This window comes from Girardinichthys multiradiatus, chromosome 14, assembly GCF_021462225.1.
Source record: "Girardinichthys multiradiatus isolate DD_20200921_A chromosome 14, DD_fGirMul_XY1, whole genome shotgun sequence".
In the NCBI taxonomy this organism is placed as follows: Eukaryota; Metazoa; Chordata; class Actinopteri; order Cyprinodontiformes; family Goodeidae; genus Girardinichthys; species Girardinichthys multiradiatus.
Genome location: NC_061807.1, coordinates 26,971,408 through 26,994,240, shown reverse-complemented (window position 1 = coordinate 26,994,240; position 22,833 = coordinate 26,971,408). Strand labels below are relative to the sequence as shown.

General features: G+C 43.7%; 2 protein-coding genes across 5 annotated transcripts in view; both read right to left on the bottom strand.

Moving 5' to 3' along the window:
- Window positions 1-8,902, bottom strand: shbg (sex hormone-binding globulin). The gene is made up of 8 exons (XM_047385182.1): window positions 8,739-8,902; window positions 4,237-4,334; window positions 3,912-4,101; window positions 3,669-3,830; window positions 2,034-2,190; window positions 1,700-1,836; window positions 1,359-1,563; window positions 1-1,148 (listed from the first exon to the last, which is right to left on the bottom strand). Exons 1-8 carry the CDS (start codon window positions 8,826-8,828, stop codon window positions 1,015-1,017), a joined length of 1,173 nt encoding a protein of 390 aa, XP_047241138.1. The 5' UTR covers window positions 8,829-8,902; the 3' UTR covers window positions 1-1,014.
- A 2,821-nt stretch (window positions 8,903-11,723) lies between these two features.
- The window catches only part of zbtb4 (zinc finger and BTB domain containing 4), a 28,740-nt gene continuing 17,630 nt past the window's right edge, over window positions 11,724-22,833 (bottom strand). For all 4 annotated transcript variants that reach the window (XM_047385423.1, XM_047385424.1, XM_047385422.1 and 1 more), the window contains exon 2: window positions 11,724-21,541. In XM_047385423.1, the coding sequence (XP_047241379.1) occupies window positions 16,105-21,525 (5,421 nt within the window). In that variant the 5' untranslated portion in view covers window positions 21,526-21,541 and the 3' untranslated portion in view covers window positions 11,724-16,104. The remainder of the gene's footprint in view (window positions 21,542-22,833) is intronic.

The window sequence follows — 22,833 nt, the reverse complement described above, 5'->3', positions numbered from 1 at the left end:
TGACAAATGTGATATTTTCTTTTATTCACTGCAAATTTCTTATTTTCTCGCGATGACACATCTTTTTTGTTGTTTTATAGGTTCAGTGACGTAAATCTACTTTTATGACTTTGACACTGCCTCAATTGAACCGCTAGAGGGCACAACACAATCGCCGAATCATTCATCCACGGATTGAAAACACCCCAGCATAACTTTTCCTTTATTTATCCTTAAACGCACCAGCACAATTAGCATTCACTAGAAATCATTTAAAGAACAATCATATTTTATTCATAGCCACACATTTAGGCTAGTTATACCATGGTGACAAAAACACTCATGTCTGATGTTGTATCAGATGAAAAAAAAAACATTCTTTTATTTTTTTATTCATTAAAGATTTAAGAGATTTAATATATATATATATATTAAGGTTAATTGGTACAATGAGTAGAGAAAGTGGACAGCTTATGAAACAACCGGTGACTGAGACTGGGAGGGAGACACAAAACAGCCAGAAGTCATGCACAAATAATTAGGAAATATAGTTTGTGTCTCTGTCTACTTAATATTTTACCATTTTGCTGGATTTATTTGTGTTTTAATATCATTCACCTCCAACTACCACTTTTTTGGTATTTTTGCACTTTTGTCGTGATTTTCCTTTTTAATGGCACCTTATCAATTTTATTTATAAACACATCCATTTCTATGTTATGGTTTGAATCCATCAATGATTAGATTTCATTACATTTTAGTAATTTATATTTGAGTATATTTAAATTTGTGCATCTCTTTGCAGCCACTAATTGCTTCTCAGAATTGAGTTTTGCATCTTATGTTGGTGATTTTTTTAATTCCACTTCTTTACATATTTTCTGCATGTTTCTTTGGTTTCTGCTAAGACACATTAGTCTTTTAGCATACAGAATATCACACTATTATGGGAATAATTTGCAGTTATCTTATTTTTAATGAATTATGAACCTATAGTTAATGAAATTAATTCCAGTGCACACATGCGTTTGTTGTCTATGCAGGGCAGCTATGAGAAGAAGCTGACATGTCTTTGACAGCTGAATCCAGATCCAAATCCTTCCCTTGGACTTGGATCTTCTCTAGACAGCCTGTCAGGAAATGGGAGCCAACCATATCTTTACCACCACCTGAGGAGTGAAAAATGGAAAGAAGACAGCACCTATTACAGTGGACTGTGCAGCCTTAAGCAGTCTGTCCATGTTTTGTTTTCCTCTTCTTGCTTCAACATCTCCTACTGGCAGTTTGTCTTTCTTTAAGTTTTCTCTTTTTGAACAATAATATGGGATCTGAAGCTCTAAAGATGTAAAATAAAATCTTTAAAATCAGTTTATACTTACCCAGAAGACCTCCAATGGCGAAACGCCCCTCTGTCAGCGTTGTCAGATTTCCAGGAGTACTCTCTGGTCCATAAGAAAACATTATTTCATTTGATTCATCTAAATAAATTAACCATTTCACAATATACTTCAGGAAAGTAATCTGCAGCCTCTTCAAAGTGTTTTTCACAACATGTTTTTCCTTCCTGATAGTGAGATGAATCTCCTGTAACCCAGAGATAGGGAGACAGAAATGTATTTTTATTATTGATCTCTAATTTATTCACAAATCAGAGAATCTTGTGGGATTTAAGATGATGTTTAAAGTGATCTGACAACCTGGGAGAAATTTAGGCACGCACATTTGTGTTATTATTGGCTACCAAAGCTCCCAGCAACTCTTCCTGTGAGGACATGATGCTCAGAATGGTTCCATCCATCTGACTGAAGTCTCCCCAAAATTCAACCTTGAAGCCCTGATCTTCATCGATGCTGAAAACTGCAAACAAACAGGGCAATCCCACCTTTAACAGGATCATCCCTGAAACACTCTTAGAGTTGAATACCTTATCAGAACATATTGCTACCTAAGATCTCGTGTTGTGCACAAATACCCAAGCCAAGCTGAGCAAGTCATCACATGAGTGGGTGTTTTAACTCATCTGCATCTTATATAATTCGGTACAGTGCTACAACCTGAGGTGTTGAAAATGCTGAATCCTTCGCCAGCAAAGAAGCTGCCAGGTCGAATGTTCTGATGGCAAAGCCAGAGCTCTTCTGCATCTGCCACCCAGGGTATGTTGAGGTTTAACCAGCGGCCTTCCCGTATGCAGCCGTCCATCTGTGGATCCATCTGCAAACAAAAAGTCAACAAGGCCTTTAGAGGTAACGCAACACCTTGCAAAAATTATTTAAACTCTTTGAATTTTTTTCAGATTTTCTCACATTGCAACCTCAAACTTCAATCTATATTATTTAGACTTTATGTAAAAATACCAACACGGATCAATGCACAGCTGGGAAGTGGAAGTAAAATGATACTTGGTTTTCATTTACAAACAAAATCCAAAAAAGTGTGGGCTGCATTTGTACTTCATACCCTTTATTCTGAGACCCCTAAATAAAATGCAGTGCAACCACTTGGCATCAGAAGTCCTCTAATTAGTAAATAGACTCCACCTTTATGAATTCAGCTGTTATGTGGAGACATCAGAGGTTTGTTAGAGAATATTAGAGAACAAAGCATTCTGAAGACCAAGGAACACAACAGACCTGTCTGGGAGAAAGTTGTGGGGAAGTTTAAATCAGTTAGGTTTTAAAAAGCACCCCTAACTTTTACCAACCAATGATCCAACAACTGAAATATAATCGAGGAGATCGAGAGGTTTACAACAGTTTAGCACCAGCCATGTAGAGGATACTGCAAAGATTTGGGAAAAAGAGGGTTCCGGTCAGAGGAGACCAGATTTGGACGATTTAGCCTATTTACAACACTCTGTGTAGTGGAAAATTAAAACACACAACATCACCTTGAACACACAATCACACACAGTGACACATGATGGTGGCAGCGTCATACAGCGGCGATGCATTTTCTTCAGAAGGAGCAAAGAAGCAAGTTGAATAGAGTTAAATGCACGGCAACTCTAGAAGACCCTGAAATGGGCTGCTGAAGATCTGAGAATGGGGCTAAGGTTCTCCTTCCAGCAGGACAATGACCTGAAATATACAGGTACATCTAAAAAAATCAGACTATCATGAAAAAACTCTAAATGTTTTGTCATTCATTTCAGAAAATGAAAATTATATAATGTGAAATATTTCAATTCCTTTATTTTTTCTAATTTTGATGATTATGACTTACAGAGAATTAAAACCCAATAACATTTGAATATTGTGAAAGTTAAATATTGGAAACTCATGGAGTCACACCCTAATCAACCGATTAACTCAAAACACCTGCAAAGATTTCCTGAGTTTCTAAATGGCCTCTCAGTCTGTGTCAGAACTGGAAAAAGGTTCAGTCTCTACATGCTCAAAGCTGGTAGAGACATGACCCAAACGACTAGCGGATGTAATTGCAGCAAAATTCACGCCACACTTGGAAAAGTGCAACAGATGTGACAACCTTTGGAAAGCATTGTTTTTTAGAGGAAATGCAGGAAGAAATCTGCAAGAGTCTGATTATGATTGTTTTTCAGGGTCATATACTGTTTACGTTTACATTTAAAATAAATCTAAAAAGTAATTTCTGTAACATAAGGCTGTATACTCATGACCGGGTCAAATAACTGATCTTCAACAGCCTCAGGGGCTATAGATATAAAGCACCTGAACAATCATCTTGTCCTTGGTGATCAGGATCCCACCGAGGGCCAATCGAAGTTCCCCAGAAATGACCTCTTTTGTCTGTTTGGAGTGCAATCCCACCACCAGTCCAGGTGAGCTGTCCACTTCCAGAATCACAAACTTTCCGTGGTTGCTCAAATCCACCTTCAAAGAAAGGAAAAGTCATTAATCAGATATTAAGAACAAAGTCTGTTAATTCCCAGTAACCCCTCACTGGAAACTCACCGTATGCCACTTTCCATCATTGAGCTTTGGCCCACCTGTCACGCTGACTTGTACGTCCTCTTTGCTGATCTGCATGAGGGGAATTCCTTCTTTCAGGGACAAAACAAACCAGTCCTTTCCATTTTTGGTGTCTCCGTAGAAAATCACTCCCTCGGGGTCAAAGGTCCGAAACTGAAAACTCGATTTGATGCTGTGAAAAACAGGAGAAGAACATGAAGGGACTGATAAATAAGATGGCCTAATTCAAATGTCATAGCTGTATTTAAGTGATAGTGAGAGAAATATCATAAATCTTTTCATAATACCGGGATAATGTGCTGCTCACCTGCTGATCTCAGTGAGGTTGGCTGTCGTGCGGATCAGAGGCCTCCAGGGGTTTCTCTCCTGACCAAGGTAGATGATGGAATCCCCCGATACCTCTTTCTGGAAGGCACAAGCATGATGATAAGGCTCTCTGCTCAATTAACACTAATTTATTCAATCTATTATTCAAAGTGAAGGTTCATTGTGTTTTCCAATCAGATATAATCATTGATTAGTCTTTAAAACCATGTCGATCAAACCCAAAGCATAATCACAGTTCCATAAAGGATGTGAAAAAATTCTTAATAAGGCTGAGCAATAAGATGCTTAATCAATGTTGATGCCATTTTCACATGCTAGTGAAGTTGGAAGAAATGCAGGAAAAACTGGAAGGAACAAAAAAACAACAAAAATCAAATAAAATTACTTGTTTGATTACTTTAAATAGAAATGTTTGCATAAAAAGTCTATTAAGATTGTGTTTATTAAGCTATCCATTCTAAGTGTTGGTAGTATATACTATTCTTAAAAATAATATAGAGTGAAAAAAAATTATTTCTTTTAGAAATAAGCAGTTGTGTGGTTATAGGAAAACATACTGACTAATTTTCCTCACTCCTGTTTTTTCCTACTACTCTCCATTTATTAATTACGTACAATCACTATGATTGACTCTCTTTTCTCCATACAAGCCACACCTGGCCAAGTGATTATTTGTTTGTCTGTGTCTTTCTAACAGAACTATTGCTGCTATTAGCAGCGGCTCTACTCCGAGCCTCTCCCGGATGGCCGAGCTCCTCACCCTATCTCTAAGGGAGTGCCCGGCCACCCTACGGAGGAAGCTCATTTCAGCCGCTTGTATCCAGAATCTCATTCTTTCGGTCATGACCCAAAGTTCATGGCCATAGGTGAGGGTAGGAACGTAGACCAACCGGTAAATCGAGAACTTCGCTTTTCAGCTCAGCTTTCTCTTCACCACAACGGACCGGCCCAGTGTCCCCATTACTGCGGCAGCCGCACCTATCCGTCTGTTGATCTCCTGCTCCATTCTTCCCTCACTCGTGAACAAGACCCTGAGATACTTGAACTCCTCCACTTGAGGCAGGAACTCCCCTCCAACCTGAAGAGGACAAGCCACCCTTTTCCAGTCAAGAACCATGGCCTCGGACTTGGAGGAACTGATCCTCATCCCAGCTGCTTCACACTCGGCTGAGAACCGCCCCAGCGCATGCTGTAGGTCTTGACTAGAGGGGGCCAGCAGGACCTCGTCATCTGCAAAAAGAAGAGATGAAATCCACTGGTCCCCAAACCAGACCCCCTCCGGCCCTTGGCTGCATCTAGAAATCCTGTCCATAAAAGTTATGAACAGGACCGGTGACAAAGGGCAGCCCTGCCAGAGTCCAACATGCACCGGGAACAGGTCTGACTTAGTGCCGGCAATGCGGGCCAAACTCCTGCTCTGCTTGTACAGAGACCGGATGGCCCCTAATAAAGGGCCCCTGATTCCATACTCCTAGAGCACCCCCCACGAGGGACACAGTCGAATGCCTTCTCCAAGTCCACAAAACACATGTGGACCGGTCAGGCAAATTCCCATGAACCCTGTAGAGGGTGTAGAGCTGGTCCAGTGTTCGACGGCTGGGACAAAAACCACACTGCTCCTCCTGAAGCCGAGGTTCGACTATCGGCTGGACTCTCCTCTCCAATACCCTGGTGTAGGCCTTACCAGGGAGGCTGAAGAATGTGATCCCCCTGTAGTTGGAACACACCCTCCGGTCATCCTTCTTATGAAGAGGGACCACCACCTGCCAGTCCAGAGGCACTGTCCACGACCGCCACGCAATGTCGAAGAGGCGTGTCAACCATGACAGCCCTACAACATCCAGAGACTTGAGGTACTCAGGGCGGATCTCATCCACCCCCGAAGCCCCGCCACCACGGAGCTTTTTTACCACCTCGGTGACTTAAGCCTGGGTGATGAAAGAGTCTAACCCCGAGTCCCCAGCCTCTGTTTCCACCAGGGAATGGATGATGGCAGGATTGAGGAGATCCTTGAAGTACTCCTTCCACCGCCCGATAATGCCTCCAGTCGAGGTCAGCAGCCTCCCAACCCCACTGTAAACAGTGTTGGCGAAGCACTGCTTCCCCCTCCTGAGGCGCCGGACAGTTTGCCAGAATCGCTTCGAGGCCAACTGGTAGTCCTTCTCCATGACTTCACCAAACTCCTCCCAGGCCCGGGTTTTTGCCTCTGCCACAGCCCGGGCCGCGGCACGCTTGGCCTCACGATACCCTTCCGCTGCCTCAGGAGTCCCACAAGCCAACCACAGCGAATAGGACTCCTTCTTCAGCTTGATAGCGTCCCTTACTGCCGGTGTCCACCACCGGGTTTGGGGATTGCCGCCACGACAGGTAGACCTTTTGGCCGCAGCTACGGGCAGCAGCATCGAAAATAGATGCGGAGAACATGGTCCACACAGACTCTACGTCTCCAACATCCTCCGGAATCTGGTCAAAGCTCTCCTGGAGGTGGGAGTTGAATACATCCCTGGCCGAGGTCTCTGCCAGACGTTCCCAGCAGACCCTCACTATGCACTTGGGCCTGCCAAGTCTGTCCGGCTTTCTCCTCTTCCAGCGGATCCAACTCGCCACCAGGTGGTGATCAGTGGACAGCTCAGCCCCTCCTTTCACCCGAGTGTCCAAAATATGCGGCAGCCCCTCCTTGAACCGCTACCTTAACGTGGTGGAGGAGTTTGAGTGCCCGAATGATCCTAGAGGCTATGTTGTCTGGGGCTTAAATGCCCCTGGTAGAGTCTCCCATGGCAAACAGGCTCTAGGTGACGGGTCAGACAAAGAGTGGTTCAAGACACCCTCATGAGGACTACACAAACGAGGCACGTGACGTCGCCCGGTACGGCGGAGCCGGGGTCCCACCCTGGAGCCAGGACCCGGCTGGGCCAAGCCCGAAGGAGAGATGCGAGGCCATCCTCCAGTGGGCCAACCACCTGCAGGGGGAACCGTGAGGGACCGATGCAAAGAGGTTTACGCGGCAGACGAAGGTGGAGACCTCGGCGGCCTGATCCCCGCATGCTTAGGCTGGCTCTAGAGATGTGGAATGTCACCTCATTGGGGGGAAGGAGCCTGAGCTGGTGCGGGAGGTCGAGAGATATCGACAAGAAATAGACGGGCTCACCACCATGCACAGCGTGGGCTCAGGAACCCATCTCCTCAAGAGGGGCTGGACCCTCTTTTACTCTGGAGTGGCCTGTGGGGAGAAGCAGTGGGCTGGGGTGGGTTTGCTTGTTGCCCCCCAGCTCAGCCGTCTCGTGTTGGGGTTTACCTCAGTGGATGAGAAGGTCGCATCCCTGCGCCTTCGGGTTGGGGACAGGTCTCTGAGTGTCATTTCGGCCTACGGGCCGGGCAGTGGGGCGGAGTAACCGGCCTTCTTGGCGTCCCTGTCGGGGGTGTTGGATAGTGCCCCTCCTGAGGACTCCATTATTCTGCAGGGGGACTTCAACGCCCACGTGGGAAACGACAGTGACACCTGGAGAGACGTGATCGAGAGGAATGGCCTCGCCCGATCTGAATCTGCTGGTGGATTCTTCATTTTTAAAGGGAGTGGTTGCTCTCCACTGTCTGTACATGCTTGCTCAGGTTAAAGGAATTTCAACAATTTGCTGTAGTCAGCTGTTCATTCTTGGTTTAGAAAGCCTCTTTCCAGTTGACATTAAATGATTAAAGGGCTGCACCATGGCGCAGTTGTTAGCACTGTTGTCTTGCAGCATGAAAGTCCTGGGTTTGTCTTTCTGCATGCATTTTGCTTGTTCTCCCCGTGCATGTGTGGGTTCTGTCCGGGAACTCTGACTTCCTCCCACAGTCCAAAAACATAACTGCTATGTTAATTGGTCTCTCTACATTGCCCTTAGGTATGAATGGGTGTGTGCGTGATTGTTTGTCCTGTATGTGTCTGCGTTGCCCTGCGATGGACTGGCGACCGTCCATGGTCTACCCTGCCTCCTGCCCATAGACTGCTGGAGATAGTCACCAGCTTCTCCGTGACCCACTATGAAAGAAGCGATAGAAAATGACTGAAAATTGTGTTGTTATAAATCTTTATAGTTGCACTTTAAAGAATGTTGTGGACTGTTTTTTTCTCACATTTTTTGAGTCGAACAAGTTTTTTGAAGTGAACATGTTTTGAGTGCGCTGTTGACCAAAGTCCTAAGTCTAAACAAATGTCTGACTCCCCTCTCGTTAACTAGCTCAGGAACTGCAGTATGAGTCGATTCAAGCGTTTTTAGGCCTACGTGCCCGTTTTATATATGATACTTCACACAAAAATCTCTGCTGGATGCTTTGACCATCAAAAGCCGATTTTAACCTTTAAATCTAACAACTTTTATGAACATCAACAGCAAGTAAAATTAAGACATATTACAGCTAAAAATACAACGGCAAATATTTAAAGACATCATTCTTACACCAAGCATTGGATACACATAATCCTTACACTAAAGCATTACATACTTTATTGTTCCCCTGCCCTTCAACTCGCCATCCCATGAGGCAGACAGTGAAGAGCAGTCCACCTGCCACTGCTTTCCAAAGCACGGCCATCCTTCAGTGGGTCCACCCAGTATGCACTCCCTAAAGCCCTAGGGTTGTCTTGGCACTCTGAGCTTTCTTGTGGGATAAAGAGCAGAGAGACTCGGCCACAGTATGTGTGGGTGGAGCGTAGGTGAGCTTTGGCACACTGTCATGGGGTCCAGAGGGCAAACAGAGCACGGGTACTGCAGCCGATCGATCCCCTGGAGGAAAAGTTTCGACTGTGACTAATAGGATGTTTGGTGAAAAGGTTTGTGGGTGGTAGAAATGGAGTAAAGAGCTGTTACACATGGTATGGACAAAAGAAAAACTGGTCAATGAAGATTGCTTTTCCTAACCCAGCCTTGGAAGAAAACATACATTAAGGTGGGCATGTTTATCAGCCAAATCAATAGAAATTAACCTAAAAGTGTTGAATTCAGGGTAATTACAGGAACTAAAATCAGCCTCCAACTGCCAGTTGGGGTCAGCGACCTCAGACCAACCACTGGTGTGTGTTTACCCACACCGCAGCTATGTACACGTGAGATTGAAATTGTGCTTCAAGCCACAAAGCTTTACTGTCTCCGTTCTGCTTGCTGTAACACCCCCCCGATACCATCTCCTTCCAGGAAGCCTGTGATAACTGGAAAGTACTGGGAAAAGAGCAACTGACACACACATACACACAAAGAGATGCAGTCTGCTACTCAGCTGTTGAGGATTAGGAGCTGATCTGAAAATGTCAAATCAAAGCAGAACATGAAATTGTTCCTTCCCTTGGTTGCTTTCATAGCGTGACGCCCCTTCACTGATCTTATGTTGATAAAAGTAACAGTGGGTGACAACACGGGTATAAATAACACCATTACTGATGGTTGCACTGTTTTCCAGCTTTTCTAATTAGTAAATGAGGACCTTAAGTGCACCAGTATTTGTATTCGTAACATCTGAAGGTGAACATATTTAGTCATATTTCCGACTTTAATCCAGCGTTTTTGAGTGTAAAGCTGGTGACTCACCAGACTGACTATTCCTGATAAAACCACGGAGTGTCACTAGTGGGAAAGATCATTTTGTGGAAACCAGACATCAGAAGATCCTGCAAGGAACAAACTGTTTTATCTGCCTTATGCTTATTAGTCCCGATAAATACTGTTTTAAACAAATTACAGACTACAGAGTTCCTACATTTCTTTCATTGAGAATTACCTTCATTTCCAGACGTAAGCCTTTTAGATTTTATGGTGCCATCTTTAATGCCAACAAACAATAGTCTCCTACAAAGGAACAGCACCTATTTTACAGCATATACACATTATAAAACCTCACTTTATGATAACCGTTCTAATAAAAACTCAGCACAGTCAAACCTATGTTATAAACTATTTATGTTGTTTTAAAAGTAAAATTATGGTTTTTATAGCACATACCGTTGAAGCAATGTATGCTGGTCGCTGTATATTTAGTGGTTTCCCCAGTAAATCTACCGTATTCTCACCTGTTCTGTACTGTAAATATTTACATCGTGTTACTGCAGTGAATTTAGGTTGTACAAGAGAACTGAAAAAAATTACAGCACTTTATGTATTTTATTAGCACATAGCACATTTCTAAAGGACTGTTCTTTATAAAAACAGCAAAATCATTTTGTTGTTATGAAATTAACAGTACTATGAAAATAGTTTAAGACATTTAGTTTTAGAAATCCAGATTTTCACCTATTAGGAATGATTTAGGGAATAAAATCTGTTTTTCTTTTTCCCATACTTAAATAGATATGGAAAAATACTATAAGTAAATTCTCTTTGTTTCAAAATTTATTAAGACTATGTAGGAAAGAATAAAGTGATAACTTTAAATTGTTAAAACCCAAAAGTTACTTTTATATAATGAATAAAGCTCCATATTAATAGTTATTGCAAACAAGGGTAGTCTTGCTTAAAATGAATTTGGTCTATTTTTTAAAAAAATCAGAAGAGGAGTTACTCTGGAAAAAATCACAAATGTAAAACTTAAAAAAAAGGACAGACAAAAAACACAAGCAGACAAAAATACCGAACATGGGGAATCAGAACCATTAAAAAACTTTCACAGACATGCAAAGTTCATCAGGATATGTAAACAGACTATTTAAAACTATATTTACCTCAAGAAACTGCTAAATCCTGGCAATTATTAATCAACACAGATCCATCCCCCTCCAGATATTGGTACTGCGACTAAAGAGGTGTTAAAAAAGCCTCAAAATAAACTCATTCTTTATTTGAAGAAAATCTCAAATTGAAAGAGTTCTCCAACATTGAGCTTTGGAGGTTTTTCTACCTTCATTGACATCCTCACTGCTCTGTGGCAAGGTAAGCTTGTCCAGCTCTTATTGGTCACAGCTCCAATGGTTTCAACTTTTCTTATTATTGACAGTAAATATGTTCAATTTTAGGCTGGTAGTTATTTTCTCAATATCATTTCCCTTCAAAGTGGCATGTTCTCCCATCCTTCCCGTTTTGAAGAGTGGCTACAAGAAACAGACCTCTGTGATGCGTTGTATTCACACCCCAAAGAAACGGGAAGTGATGATTTACTAATAAATGCTTCTAAACAATCTGGTCAAAAGGTAAACCATTCAGAAAATTCCCTTAGTTACATTTATTTTATAGGAGTTTTTAGGGGTGCAATTTAAAAAAAGGAAAGAAAGATTTCTTAGTATAGCTTAGAATAAGTGTACTTAAAAATAAAGTTGAAGAAGTACTATGAGATTATGCTAAAAGTTTTATTTATTTCAGAGCTTTTACACATCTTACCAGTAATGCTGACAACTACAGAGGGATACAATAAAAACCATAAAAGAATCATAAGAAAACTCTGAACAAACTAGCATTCAATGGAAGAAATCTTGATTAAGCTATAAAAAAAAAACAAGTCCAGACATTTTATTGGGTCATCAGGTTAATACTTTATTTTGTTTGATTGCAGCAAAGAGAAAGGAAAGGGAGACAAAAAACAAGGGGAGGGGGGAGGAAGGACAAGAAGAATGTCAGAAAAAGGAAACTACAGACTTTGGGAGAGCTGTGGCTACAAGCCTTTGTATCAAATCTAAAGACAAAGTCATCAGGCAACATTAAAACAGCTTTTAAAAATAACATTAACATATTCTGTGGGCTCTATATGGCACAGTATTACCCTAGACATGTACACGATACTGAAACAGTTTAGCCACACTCCTACATCTATGAACAGCTTCATAGCAAACAAAGCCATGAACTCTATCTCCAAACCATATTAAGAAAACTCTCATTTACCATTCAAATTTCTTATGCCATAACAAGGCACCTTAGCAGTTGAAATCTGGCAGATCCACGTCTTACTATAGATAGTTATTTAAATATCAGCAGAGGCACATTCATTTGAACTAAAACATACAGTAAATAGTTGTATATTACCACCAGATTCCAGTCCAGTCACCACGATACGTCAATTTGCATGCTTTTGGTCTGTTTGATAACCATGATGGCAAACTATGGCATAAGAAATGGTCCAAAAAACACAAACGTATCCATCTACAGGAATGGCTTGAGACAGTGTATTGGAGACAGCAAGGCTTTTTACTATTATTTTAGGTTGTTTTTTTTTTTACAATGAAACTAACTCACAGAAGAGTCCAAAAGAAATGATAATAATAACAAAAAAACAGAAACAGGTGGCCGATAAACTGCTTAGGCAGATTTATTTTGGTTTTCTTATTTGCACAGTCACACGCTCTCACAAACTCATAAAAAAAGGCTTGTAACCACACTGGAGGGGATCTGTGATGCTCCCCTGCAGTCGGCCACATTGTGTTATTTAACACTTTTAATAGGAACCAATAAATGCATACATGCACACACACTGAAGTACGTGTACTTCATTCAGAGGAGGTGCAGCGAGCCAGAAGGTGCTCAAAAACAGGGTGGGGCAATTAAATAAAAAACTTCTTAACAGGCTATTTTTCTTTTTTTAAAGTGTGGTTTAAAGTTCGACAGAGATATGGAAGATTAACAAAAACCCAGAATGTAGGAAAAAATAAAGTAAAGAAAAGCTGTGCGCACAAAGTCAATTTGCTGAGGATATAAACAGTTAGGAAGCGAGTGTTGCTCATGCTTTGTGGATAACGAACCCAAGTTTACTGACATGTTCCTAGGACTACTGTATATATGCATACCAGACGTTATATGGTTCTTCAACAGGTTACTTGTGTCAAAACAAACAAAAAAAGGAACTGAAACCAACTCTACCATTAATGCAGCTGTACTTCATTAACCTCGTGACTAAATTTACATTCATGTTTTTAAGTTCACCCCCCCCCCCCCCCCCCCCCCCTCCTTTTTACTGAAGCCACTTCCATCTGGTAAGAGGGCTAAACAACAAAAACAACATAGTTTAACAAAACCAACACATAGAGAACTTTACACGTAACAAAAAGGCCCCAGGAGGGCGTCGGGAGAGTTTCGGTCCACCCCTTTGGCTGCTAAGCTCAGCCTTTTCCTACCTCTTAGTAAATGACACAGGATATAGATCAGACCTTTTCCCAATCTGCCCTACAATATTGAGGATTTGTTTTGTTTTGTTTTTTGATTCCTCAGCATCATTTCTTGTTTATCCTTCTGATTCAGAGCCCAACAGTTTTGTGCCCCTATATATTTGTCTTCCTATAAAGAAATAATACGATACTCTAAATCCTTTCTGGTTTTGAAAATTGGGCCTTTTCCTCTTTCAAGCAAGAGGAAAAAAAACTACACAATACAAAGGCTGACTGGTCTTTATTCTTTTCCTTTTTAATACCTATTTTCAAAGAAATGAGATGAAAATGGAAGTGCAATGGTCTACCAGCCTTTGTTTTGTTTTACCCAGTGGCCAGCTACATTTCCAAAGCAGCTACATATGTCTCCTTTAAGTGACCACTACTTGTCTATTTTGTGCACATAAAATATAAACTATTGTAAATGCTATACAGATCCTACAGTGCCAACCTGTCACAAGGTCACCAGGTTTGTTGACACCTAAAATGATAGTTCAGGATTTTTTTAATGAACATTTTCTAAAAGGTTATAAGCAGGTATTATCTTATGGAGCGGATGACTCTCTTGTTGTCCTCATTTAGTATAAATCCAGATTAGTTGGTCCCAGAGGCTGATGCTAATGGCTAGATTGAGAAGGCCCAGGCCAAAGCAGACTTCTACTGTGTCAAAACAACTCAAGTCGCAGAAACGTGATAGCTGTTGTTGTGAACACTATCAGTGATCTTCCTGTGTGAAACGTGTTCTAAGAACAAAACATGTAAAGTCTTTCCGGGGAGAGAAAATGCTTGATGTGAGAGTAAACTGGTCTAGAAATATATTTAAGTGGTTTCAGAGAATGCCATTTTGCCGATTTTTACACTGCCTTAGCTTGCTATTTGGTAGCTACCGGAACGACTTTACATTTTCTGCTTTCAATAAGAGTTTCACACAGGAAGATCACTGATGTTGCGCAGCCTCCACCCTGCAGCCTCCACCCTCCACACTCCATTTCCCATGTAAATTAGCATAAGCTATAAATAATGACCCAATGAAAACATGAAAGGAGTTAAATGTGCCCTTCTACCAGTATCACAATCAGATCCCTCTGGGTATTTATTCGATCTCACACAGAACTAATAATTTAGTCTTCCAATATTGTGAACCAAAATTGTTTCCACACAATCAACAAACAACAAATCACAGGACTTAACCTGTTAGTTGTGATGCTCAGGGCTTGAGCCTAACCATCAATTATTATCATCGTTCATGCCGGTATGATGGGGACTGTCTGTGTGTTGTGTGTGACAGCATATAGCTAAAAAACTAAATAAATAAGATTTACTGAATTATTACACCTCATGTAAGCCACATAGTTTTTAGGTGAAAGGCTGATGATTATCAAAAGGTAACACATTTTGTTTTAGTTCTAATTGTTACCTTTTATTTATCATTGTTAATAAATAAAAACAGCCAACGAATAGTGTCTACACTGTTTTATGTTATTTAACCAGGGTACAATTTGACCGCATCTTTATTTGAAAAAAGTCTAAATATGAATGGAAAAATGAGGCGGAAACATGTTCACATGTTGACATATAAAAATATAGAACAGTTTTTTCTTAAACTGACATTAAACTTGATCGATTTATTTTCAAGTATTAACGAGGTGGGGAGACCAGGAAAATTTTCTTCCTTAATAAGGGGGACTCGCACTGAAAAGTTGGAGAACTGCTGAGTTAAAGGTTCATAAAACAGTGTTCCCATAAACCGCTATGTCATTTTTGAGGCTCTTATTAGATTGTAAAATAATGCTTTGGTCTTGCCCCTCTACAAATAGCTGCTTTAGTTTCAGCTTCTGGGTTCAACTAATTTACATTTATGCAAAATGGAGATACCTAGAAGGAATCGAATGCAGGTAATTTATTAACCGCTTATAACCTTTTAACAGAGCCCTGTTTCAAAAATCTCAAACTATCCCTTTGAAAAGCTCCATCACTGTCATCCACTCCCATCCAACCAAAGTTTTGACTTTCTAAGGATTTGGATATGAGGGATCTCTTCTAAAAGCAATTCTACATACTGACCTACAGTAGCTATCCCAACAAGAGTAGGAATGCTGTGAGAATCACACATGGAATGGTCTAGATTCATTCATCCATAAGTACTCAGAAATACACTCATATCTGCTTCAGCCAAACACTGCATGCACAAACTGCCCTACGCATATATGCATGTACGTGCTCGAGTACAGCTTTCATGGACAGTATGACAACAGGATAACCCTGCATTCCCACTCCCTCGTACAAAAATATGCAGAGCCGGTTAGTGCTCCAACTGTGTTGAGTTCCATGCCCTATCCGGACCCAAACAACGCCTTCCCTGAAGATCGTCGTTATGTGGCAACTATAAAGGGAAGTAGACTGGACTAATTCTCCAAGCAACAAACACCCTGTTAACAGTTTGTATTTTTTATATTATAGATATAATAACGAGTCAGAGAGGGAAATTAATTAAGCTCCAGAACAACTACAAGGGAACAGGAGAGGGAGAGGAGCAGGAGTAAAAATGGTGGAGGAGTGATACGTCACCTTAATATGGACTTCTCCTCCCTGTTTCTTTACTCCACCTCCACCCTTTCACACAAACTTGTATAATGCTTAGCTCTGATTTCTGTAGAATAAAGTGGGCCAGTCAGCATGGTAACCCTGCCCCTCCCAGGTAGAGCACATAAGGCTGTCCTTTTTGAGTTATACTTCTTATAGTGCATCTATGTCCTACTGTTTACTGCTGCTGCCATCTCGCTGCTTTTTGCCACTGCCGCCGCTGCTGTAGAGGCCGGGATTTGCCATAAGCGGGTGAGGTGCTGCTCCCATGTAGGGTCCAGCAGTGGCTGCGTAGTTGAAAATGGTGGGGAGGTACGGCAGAGGCTCCACCTTATCCCCTCCTGGTGCCATCATGTTCAGAGCCACAGGAAGTGCTGCCAAGTTATAGGGGTAGGCTAAGAGCTGGGGCCCATAGAGCAGCTGGTAAGGGTCCGGGTAGAACGGCAGCTTGCCTAAGTCCCCTCCATCCGGTACTATGACTTTCCCCAGCGGGCCAAAGGGCAGTGCTCCAGGTGGATAAGTGGACATGAGCAGGTTTTCTTCGTGCTTCTTAACAGATCTGTAGCTGTCTGGCACAATGAGGGGTAGGGGATAATCCTGGGAGGGGTAGTCAGCTGGGGTGGTGTCCCCCTGCTGTGAATCTATGCCAGAAAAAGTGTCCTGGTGGTCCAGCCCAGGTGGCTGGGAGGCTCGAGGAAGAAGCAGAGCGTGTGCAGAGGGGCGGTCAGTGGCACCAACTGCTCCAGTGGGCAGCGTCAGCCTGTCAAGTCCTTGTGAACTTAAATGAACCTGCCGGCTGGCCTGAGCCATCAGTCCAGTAGTTGAAGGGGGCCGGCAGGGGGACTTGGGAGTGTGCCTGCGCAAACAGGGTCCATTTATAGTGGTTTGGGTAGACATATGTTGGGGAGATGCTACAGGGCTCAAAGGCTCCTCTTTAGGGACAATGAGAGAAGTTTGCTCCTGTGGAGGATAAGCAACTCTACTGATTTTCTCTTTCTCAATTTCCTTGTTCCTCCTCCGTTCCCTCTGTCTGTCCAGCTCTACCTCTGCCTCTCTTTGCCTCTCTATCTCCCTCTCCCGAGCTAAAATAGAGGACATGGTCAGGTCTTGTGCTTCGTTGGGAGAGGGACTCCGGGATAGGGCCTGGACTCTGAGACCTTGGAGCAGAGGCAATTCTTTGTAACCTGTGTGTAAAATTGTACCGCTCCCACTCTGCCTCTCTCTGTCAATAATGACCCCATCCCATCTCGTGAATCCCCCCTCAGAGCTGGGAGCTGTTGTCATGGAAACAGGAGGAGCAGCAGGGGTTATTCTGGTCTGTGATGTCATGGGCACATTCAGGGAGGTGTTGATGGATGTCACAAAGTGCAAAGGGCTGGCTTTTCTGTGGCTCTGACCATCTAGGCTCTTTTTAATTGTCGTGCGGTAGTCGAGACATTCGGATTCATTCATGACGAGCACACTCTGGAGAGAGGAGGGTGTGGCAGGTGGAACTTCAGGTTTGGTGGGTGTGAGGTTAACTGGACTTTCTAATGGAAGATCTACAGGTTGTGGTATGGGCTCTATCTCTGGAGCAAAAAGTGCAAGCTGTGTGAGTTCAGGTTCTTCACTGGAGTCTAATTTCAGGTGTTTGTCTATAAGTTCACTTGAATGGTCATCATGCTGCTGTGATGCCAAACAGTCGCCACCGCTGGGCAGCTCTGCCGGTGAATAACTGATAACTGAAACAGAGAGAGCACTGGGAGTTTGTCCTTTATCAGTCTCAGGATCTGTGCAAAGAGGTTCGCTAACTGTTTGAGGGGGTTTTGCTTCTGAGTTGTTATCTTCTTTTTCTCTTTCTGGAGAACTACTTAAATCATGACGTCGGATATGGCGAGTTAGCGCTGATGATGTCTTGCAAACCTTATGACACTGTGGACAAGTGTGTCTTGATAAGGCTCTTCTACTTAAACGACTCGGACTAGAATTACTACCTCCCAGTCCAAGCAGTCCCTCTTTATCTTCATCATGCTTTGAGATCTCAGGCACGGATTTGATACCAACGCCTGCCGTTTGTTCACCACATTTAGTGGCCACAGAGGGTGCCTCAGTGGGCTTAGGATGCTGGGCTTTCTGGTGGTCTTCCAACTTTTCCCTTGAGGGGAAAGTGGCCCGACAGAAGAGGCATACAAACTCTAGCAGATGGCTCAGCTCGTGTTTGTCTCGCTTCCTGGGGCTTGAGAACCAGCGGCCACATGTGCCACACTCTGCTGCATTCCCATTAGTCCAAGGCCTCCTCTTTATTCCTGTGGGAGCCATTGAGGTAGACAGAGGGGGCTTTGGAGAGCGGACAGGGGGGGTGGAAACCTCATGACAGGCCTCTTTAACCTGTTCCTCTACATCCTGTTTTTTCTCCTTTAAAGGGGAAGAGAGATTATCCTTCTTTCTTTCCTGTCTAACATCCTTGTTAGGTTTCTCAGCCTCTACAGTTGTCCTGTCCTCCTCCTCATCTTGTGATTTCTCAGTTTGTTTATTCAGAAGCCTCTTCAATCTTTCTGCCCTCCTCTTGAGTCGGATGGAGCGCTTGTACTTGAGTTTCCTTTGCCAGTTCTTAACTCTCTGTAGATGTGCTTGGGCCTTTTTCTTAGGCTTGTAGGTGTAGTAAGGTCGCCAAAGATTATCCTCTATGTCATTGTCACTGTCCTGCTCCCGCACCCCCTTACGAAAGAAGTACTCCCTCACCTGATCAGGGGATTTGGAGCTTTTATCCCTGCCGTCTTGCTCCTCCATCTCTTCCTGCTCCTCCTCATCATCTCCTGCTTCCTTTCCCCCGTCTTCATCCATGCTGGCTCTGCTTAGTGGGCGGTGTTTATGGTGATGGTGGTGTGAGTGGGTATGGCGTGGCTCCTTTACAGATGGTGTTTCACTTCGTTTGATTTTTTGAGGAGAAAGGCTTTTGTCTCGTTTAAGGTCTGTCTCAGAGATGCTGCGCTTCACTATGGCCTCCTCGCCAATGCGAACAGTTATCTGGCACAGTGGCCCTGATTCTTTGGCCTGTGAGCTTCCAGATGCTGATACCCCTTTTGAGATTGTGATTGTAGTCTTATTGTGGGACTTGCGGGATTTGTGAAGTCCTCTGCCTGTCTCAGTGTTGTGTCTTCCTTTTGAGCCCTTGTTTGCTGTATCTAAACTGTCCCTGGACCTCTTTCTGTGATTATCTGTATTATCTCTTTGCTTTTTGATTGCTTTAGGACTGCCCTTGATTGAAATCTGGCTATTACTAGTTTCGGGGGATGGGCTGGTTACTGGGCTTTTCTCACTTCCAGAAGTAACCTGATTGCTATGCACAATGACTGAGGATGACACAGCTGCTCCGTGAACTATAACAGAGGGTTTTGTATGTCCATATGTTATAACAGAGGGCATACCTGTTTCTGTGCCTCTCCCTGCTTTTAAAGTTTTGTGTTTGCTGTTATGGGACATTTTGAAACTACCTCCCTCCTGCTCTAACTCTAGGGCCTCACTTTCATGTGTTCTAAGTTGGCTCTCAAGGGCAAGCTCAGATAAGTCTCTGTGCTCAGCAGCAAGAGAAATTGGGAAGCCATCGGAAAATGCATCTGGATCAGGCTTTAGACTCTGAGAGGGGGCTCCTGCGATGATGCTCTGCAGGTCCCCCGAGCCCAAAGCACAGCCAAGGCCAGGCAGGGAGAGGGAGGGGGTATCAGCTGGTGGAAGAAGAAGGCCATTATGTAAGCTGTCACTGTAGGTCTTGTAGGGTCTCTTCTGGGAGCGCATGGGGAGAAGGCGGTAGAGCTTGAGGGCATTCGCTTTCTGTTTATAACCCCCATTAGCTGTCTTTTCACTGGAGATCAGGCTCGGATTAATTCCGTGGATGGTCTTCTGATGTGTCTTGAGATTGTAGTAGGTGGCAAAGGCGTCCCAGCAGAAGATGCACTGGTATCGGCGCTCTCCCGTGTGCCACACCTCGTGCTTTGTGCGGTACTCTGCCAGGGCAAAGACTTTGTCGCAGTAATGGCAGGGATATTTGCGCCGCCATGAGTGCACGTTAGAATGACGCTTCAGGCTGGACAGGGTCATGTAGGATCGCTCGCACACAGAGCAGAAGTAGATGACGTTGCCATCCACCACCTTCACAAAATGGTTCTCATCACCCGCCAGCAGCTCTGTGGCTGCTGGGTCACCGGCTTGGATGCGCGCCAGGAGGCTCCGCACTTTCTTTCCGGGCCGCCCTTTGCTGATGTCTGTTTGTCCCACAATCACTCCCCCCTCCACTCTCACCTCACCATCCTCCAGCGGCTCCTCCTTCAGCTCCTCCTTTGGCTGTACGGTCAGGGCGGGAGGACGCAGGCCTGGCGCCCCGCAGGAGGTCTCATGGGATTGAAGTCTCTTGCTGTGGATGAATACTTTGCCACAGTAGCGGCAGCTGAGAGCACGGCTGCCACGATGCAGCCGCATGTGGACCGTGAGGGAAGAGGCTGAGCTGAAAAGCCGATGGCACACACCACAAATCAGCTCTGGCTTCATGCCGTCAGGAGGGGGGTAGGAGGACGAGTGGGGGGGTGCAGTAAGACCCTCAGAAGGCGGGGGAGGTGGAGGAGGTAAAGGTGGAGGGAGGTCCAGGGTGGGTGGGTGAAGACTTGGTCTGTGGGGACTCCCTGTTTTTCCAACTGGCCTCCCTGTCAGTTTCTCTTTCCTGTCTGTATCCACACCTCTCTGATAGGCTGACGTGCCCAGACTGAAGAGGATCTGAGCAGTCTGAGAGGGTGAGGCTGTTCCATTGGCCACTTTGTGCCTTTCATCCCACCCATCTCCACCAAAACAGCCTCCTAAAGGCCCGCTGGAAGCTCTTGGGGGTGACCTGTGAATCTGAGTCTCTGAACTGAGTTTGGAGCACTTCAGAGGAGGCGGAGATTTTAGATCCTTCCTGATAAAAGTAGCCATGGGAGAGGAGGAGGAGGAGGGCGAGGAGGACGGGGAGCTGTCATGTCTTGACGGCTTAAAGGGTCTGTGCTTTACATCCATGGTGGCGTCCAGTTTCCACAAGGCCCCCCTGTCTGAGCTCTTGGATGATAGGCGCCGCCGTTGGGGGGAAGGAGAGGTTGAAGAAGAGCTGTGACAGTGGTCAGGTGAGGTCAGAGACGTTGGGAGTGGAGCGGCACCAAGCGGGAAGCTTAGGGTGATTTTTGCATTTTTAGGTCCATCACCCATGTCCTCCAGCTTGTCGTCCAGTGTGGCCTCTACACGATATCCTAGTCTTTTTCCCTTCATGTTCAACTGCTCAGCTTCCTCTTCCTCAGATTGAGAGACCACACCAAGACTGTGGGCAGGTTTAATTAGTGGTTCAGTCTTACTCACAATGTACAAACTGACAGGTGGATGTTGAATTGGGTGACTTGTACTGAGGGTCACCAGCGGCGGAGGAGGGGAAGACAAAGGTGACAACTCCCGACTTTCGTGGAGTTCAGTATCCTTAGCAGCAGTATCTGAGGAGTTGCAGAGGGGAGTAAGACCAGGAGCCAGGCGTTGCTCTCTCAGATGTGGCTGAGTAAGACCCACATGGGGGGGGTCCCATACCTTCGCACTGGACACCATGACCAGTCCCCGAAATCTAAAAGAAATACCAAAGCAAAAGTAATATTAAAATAAATGAACCACATGGACATTTGCATCAGCAAGAAGTAAAACAACTAAGATAGAGTTCAAGCAAATGTTATATTTCAAAATTATATACTTTTCCAGAACATGATTTTTAGATGTTTTTTCTGCTGTTTTTATAACATTGTGAACATTTAAAAACAAAACCATTAGCTTTTTCACACTAAATGCAGACATTTGTCATATGCAAAACTTTTGATTGGATGTTGTTTTGGATATCTGGATGACCGTTAGCGTTACCCAATATGTCGCAATATCAATGTGGACAATTTTAATATCTTGCAGAAGCATACATTTTGGATGGCAATATAATATTCAGCATGTTGGATGGAGTTTCACTGTAGTAGATACCCACACCTGACACAGATTACATTGGCCAATATGCTAAAGGTCACAGAGGGTGTTGGAAACATAGATGAGAAAGAGAGGAGTGTGGATTCATCACAGCTAATATCAATGCAGTATTTACCAACAATGTCTGGAAACTGAAACATTTTTTTCAAACTCGTATATTTTCATTTCCATACTTGCTCAAACTTGAAAAATGTTAAAATCAAATTCCATACTTTTTACTCCAGACATTTTAAGACTACATTGGAAACCTGCAAAGACCAAAGCCAAGAAATTTGCACAAACAGTCCTGACCCTGATGAAGCCTTTTTTTGGGAAGACAAACATAATGATCCATGAATACTGAACTCCGAATGCTCGGCCAGGATTGGTGAGTGAAAAGAGGCAGAGGGTAGGGGGAAGGAATGAATGTGCGGCAGTGCTGGTTTAGATTTCAGCGTGCCAAAGCCAAGCTTTCAGAAACGCATTCCAGAGATGCATCTTTCTCGGGCTGTGACACAACATTCCCCGTGCCCAATTGGAAGAAGGTTAGATTTAATCAAGATTCCCCCAGAATAGTGTGCTGACATAGATCTGGGACATTAACAGTCATAAAAATAGCTCTGCTCCCTGTTTGTCGAAACACATGTCTTGTTAGCAGAGGCTTAATTGTGCTAGGCACGATTCTAAAAATTTATTTGTGAAGGTGGAGAGAAGGACAGAAGGGAAGAGGCGAAAGAAAAGACGCTTAGTGGCTGGTACCAATCTAAATTCACACCAGTCTGCCATCATCTCTTTTCTTATCCAAATGCGACTTTAAACAGACAACAGATTTGCTACAGTTTTCCAAAAGAAGCTACAGACACACATACAGGCTGCGATTGTTATCTGAAAAGCGGGCATACTTTGGGGTGA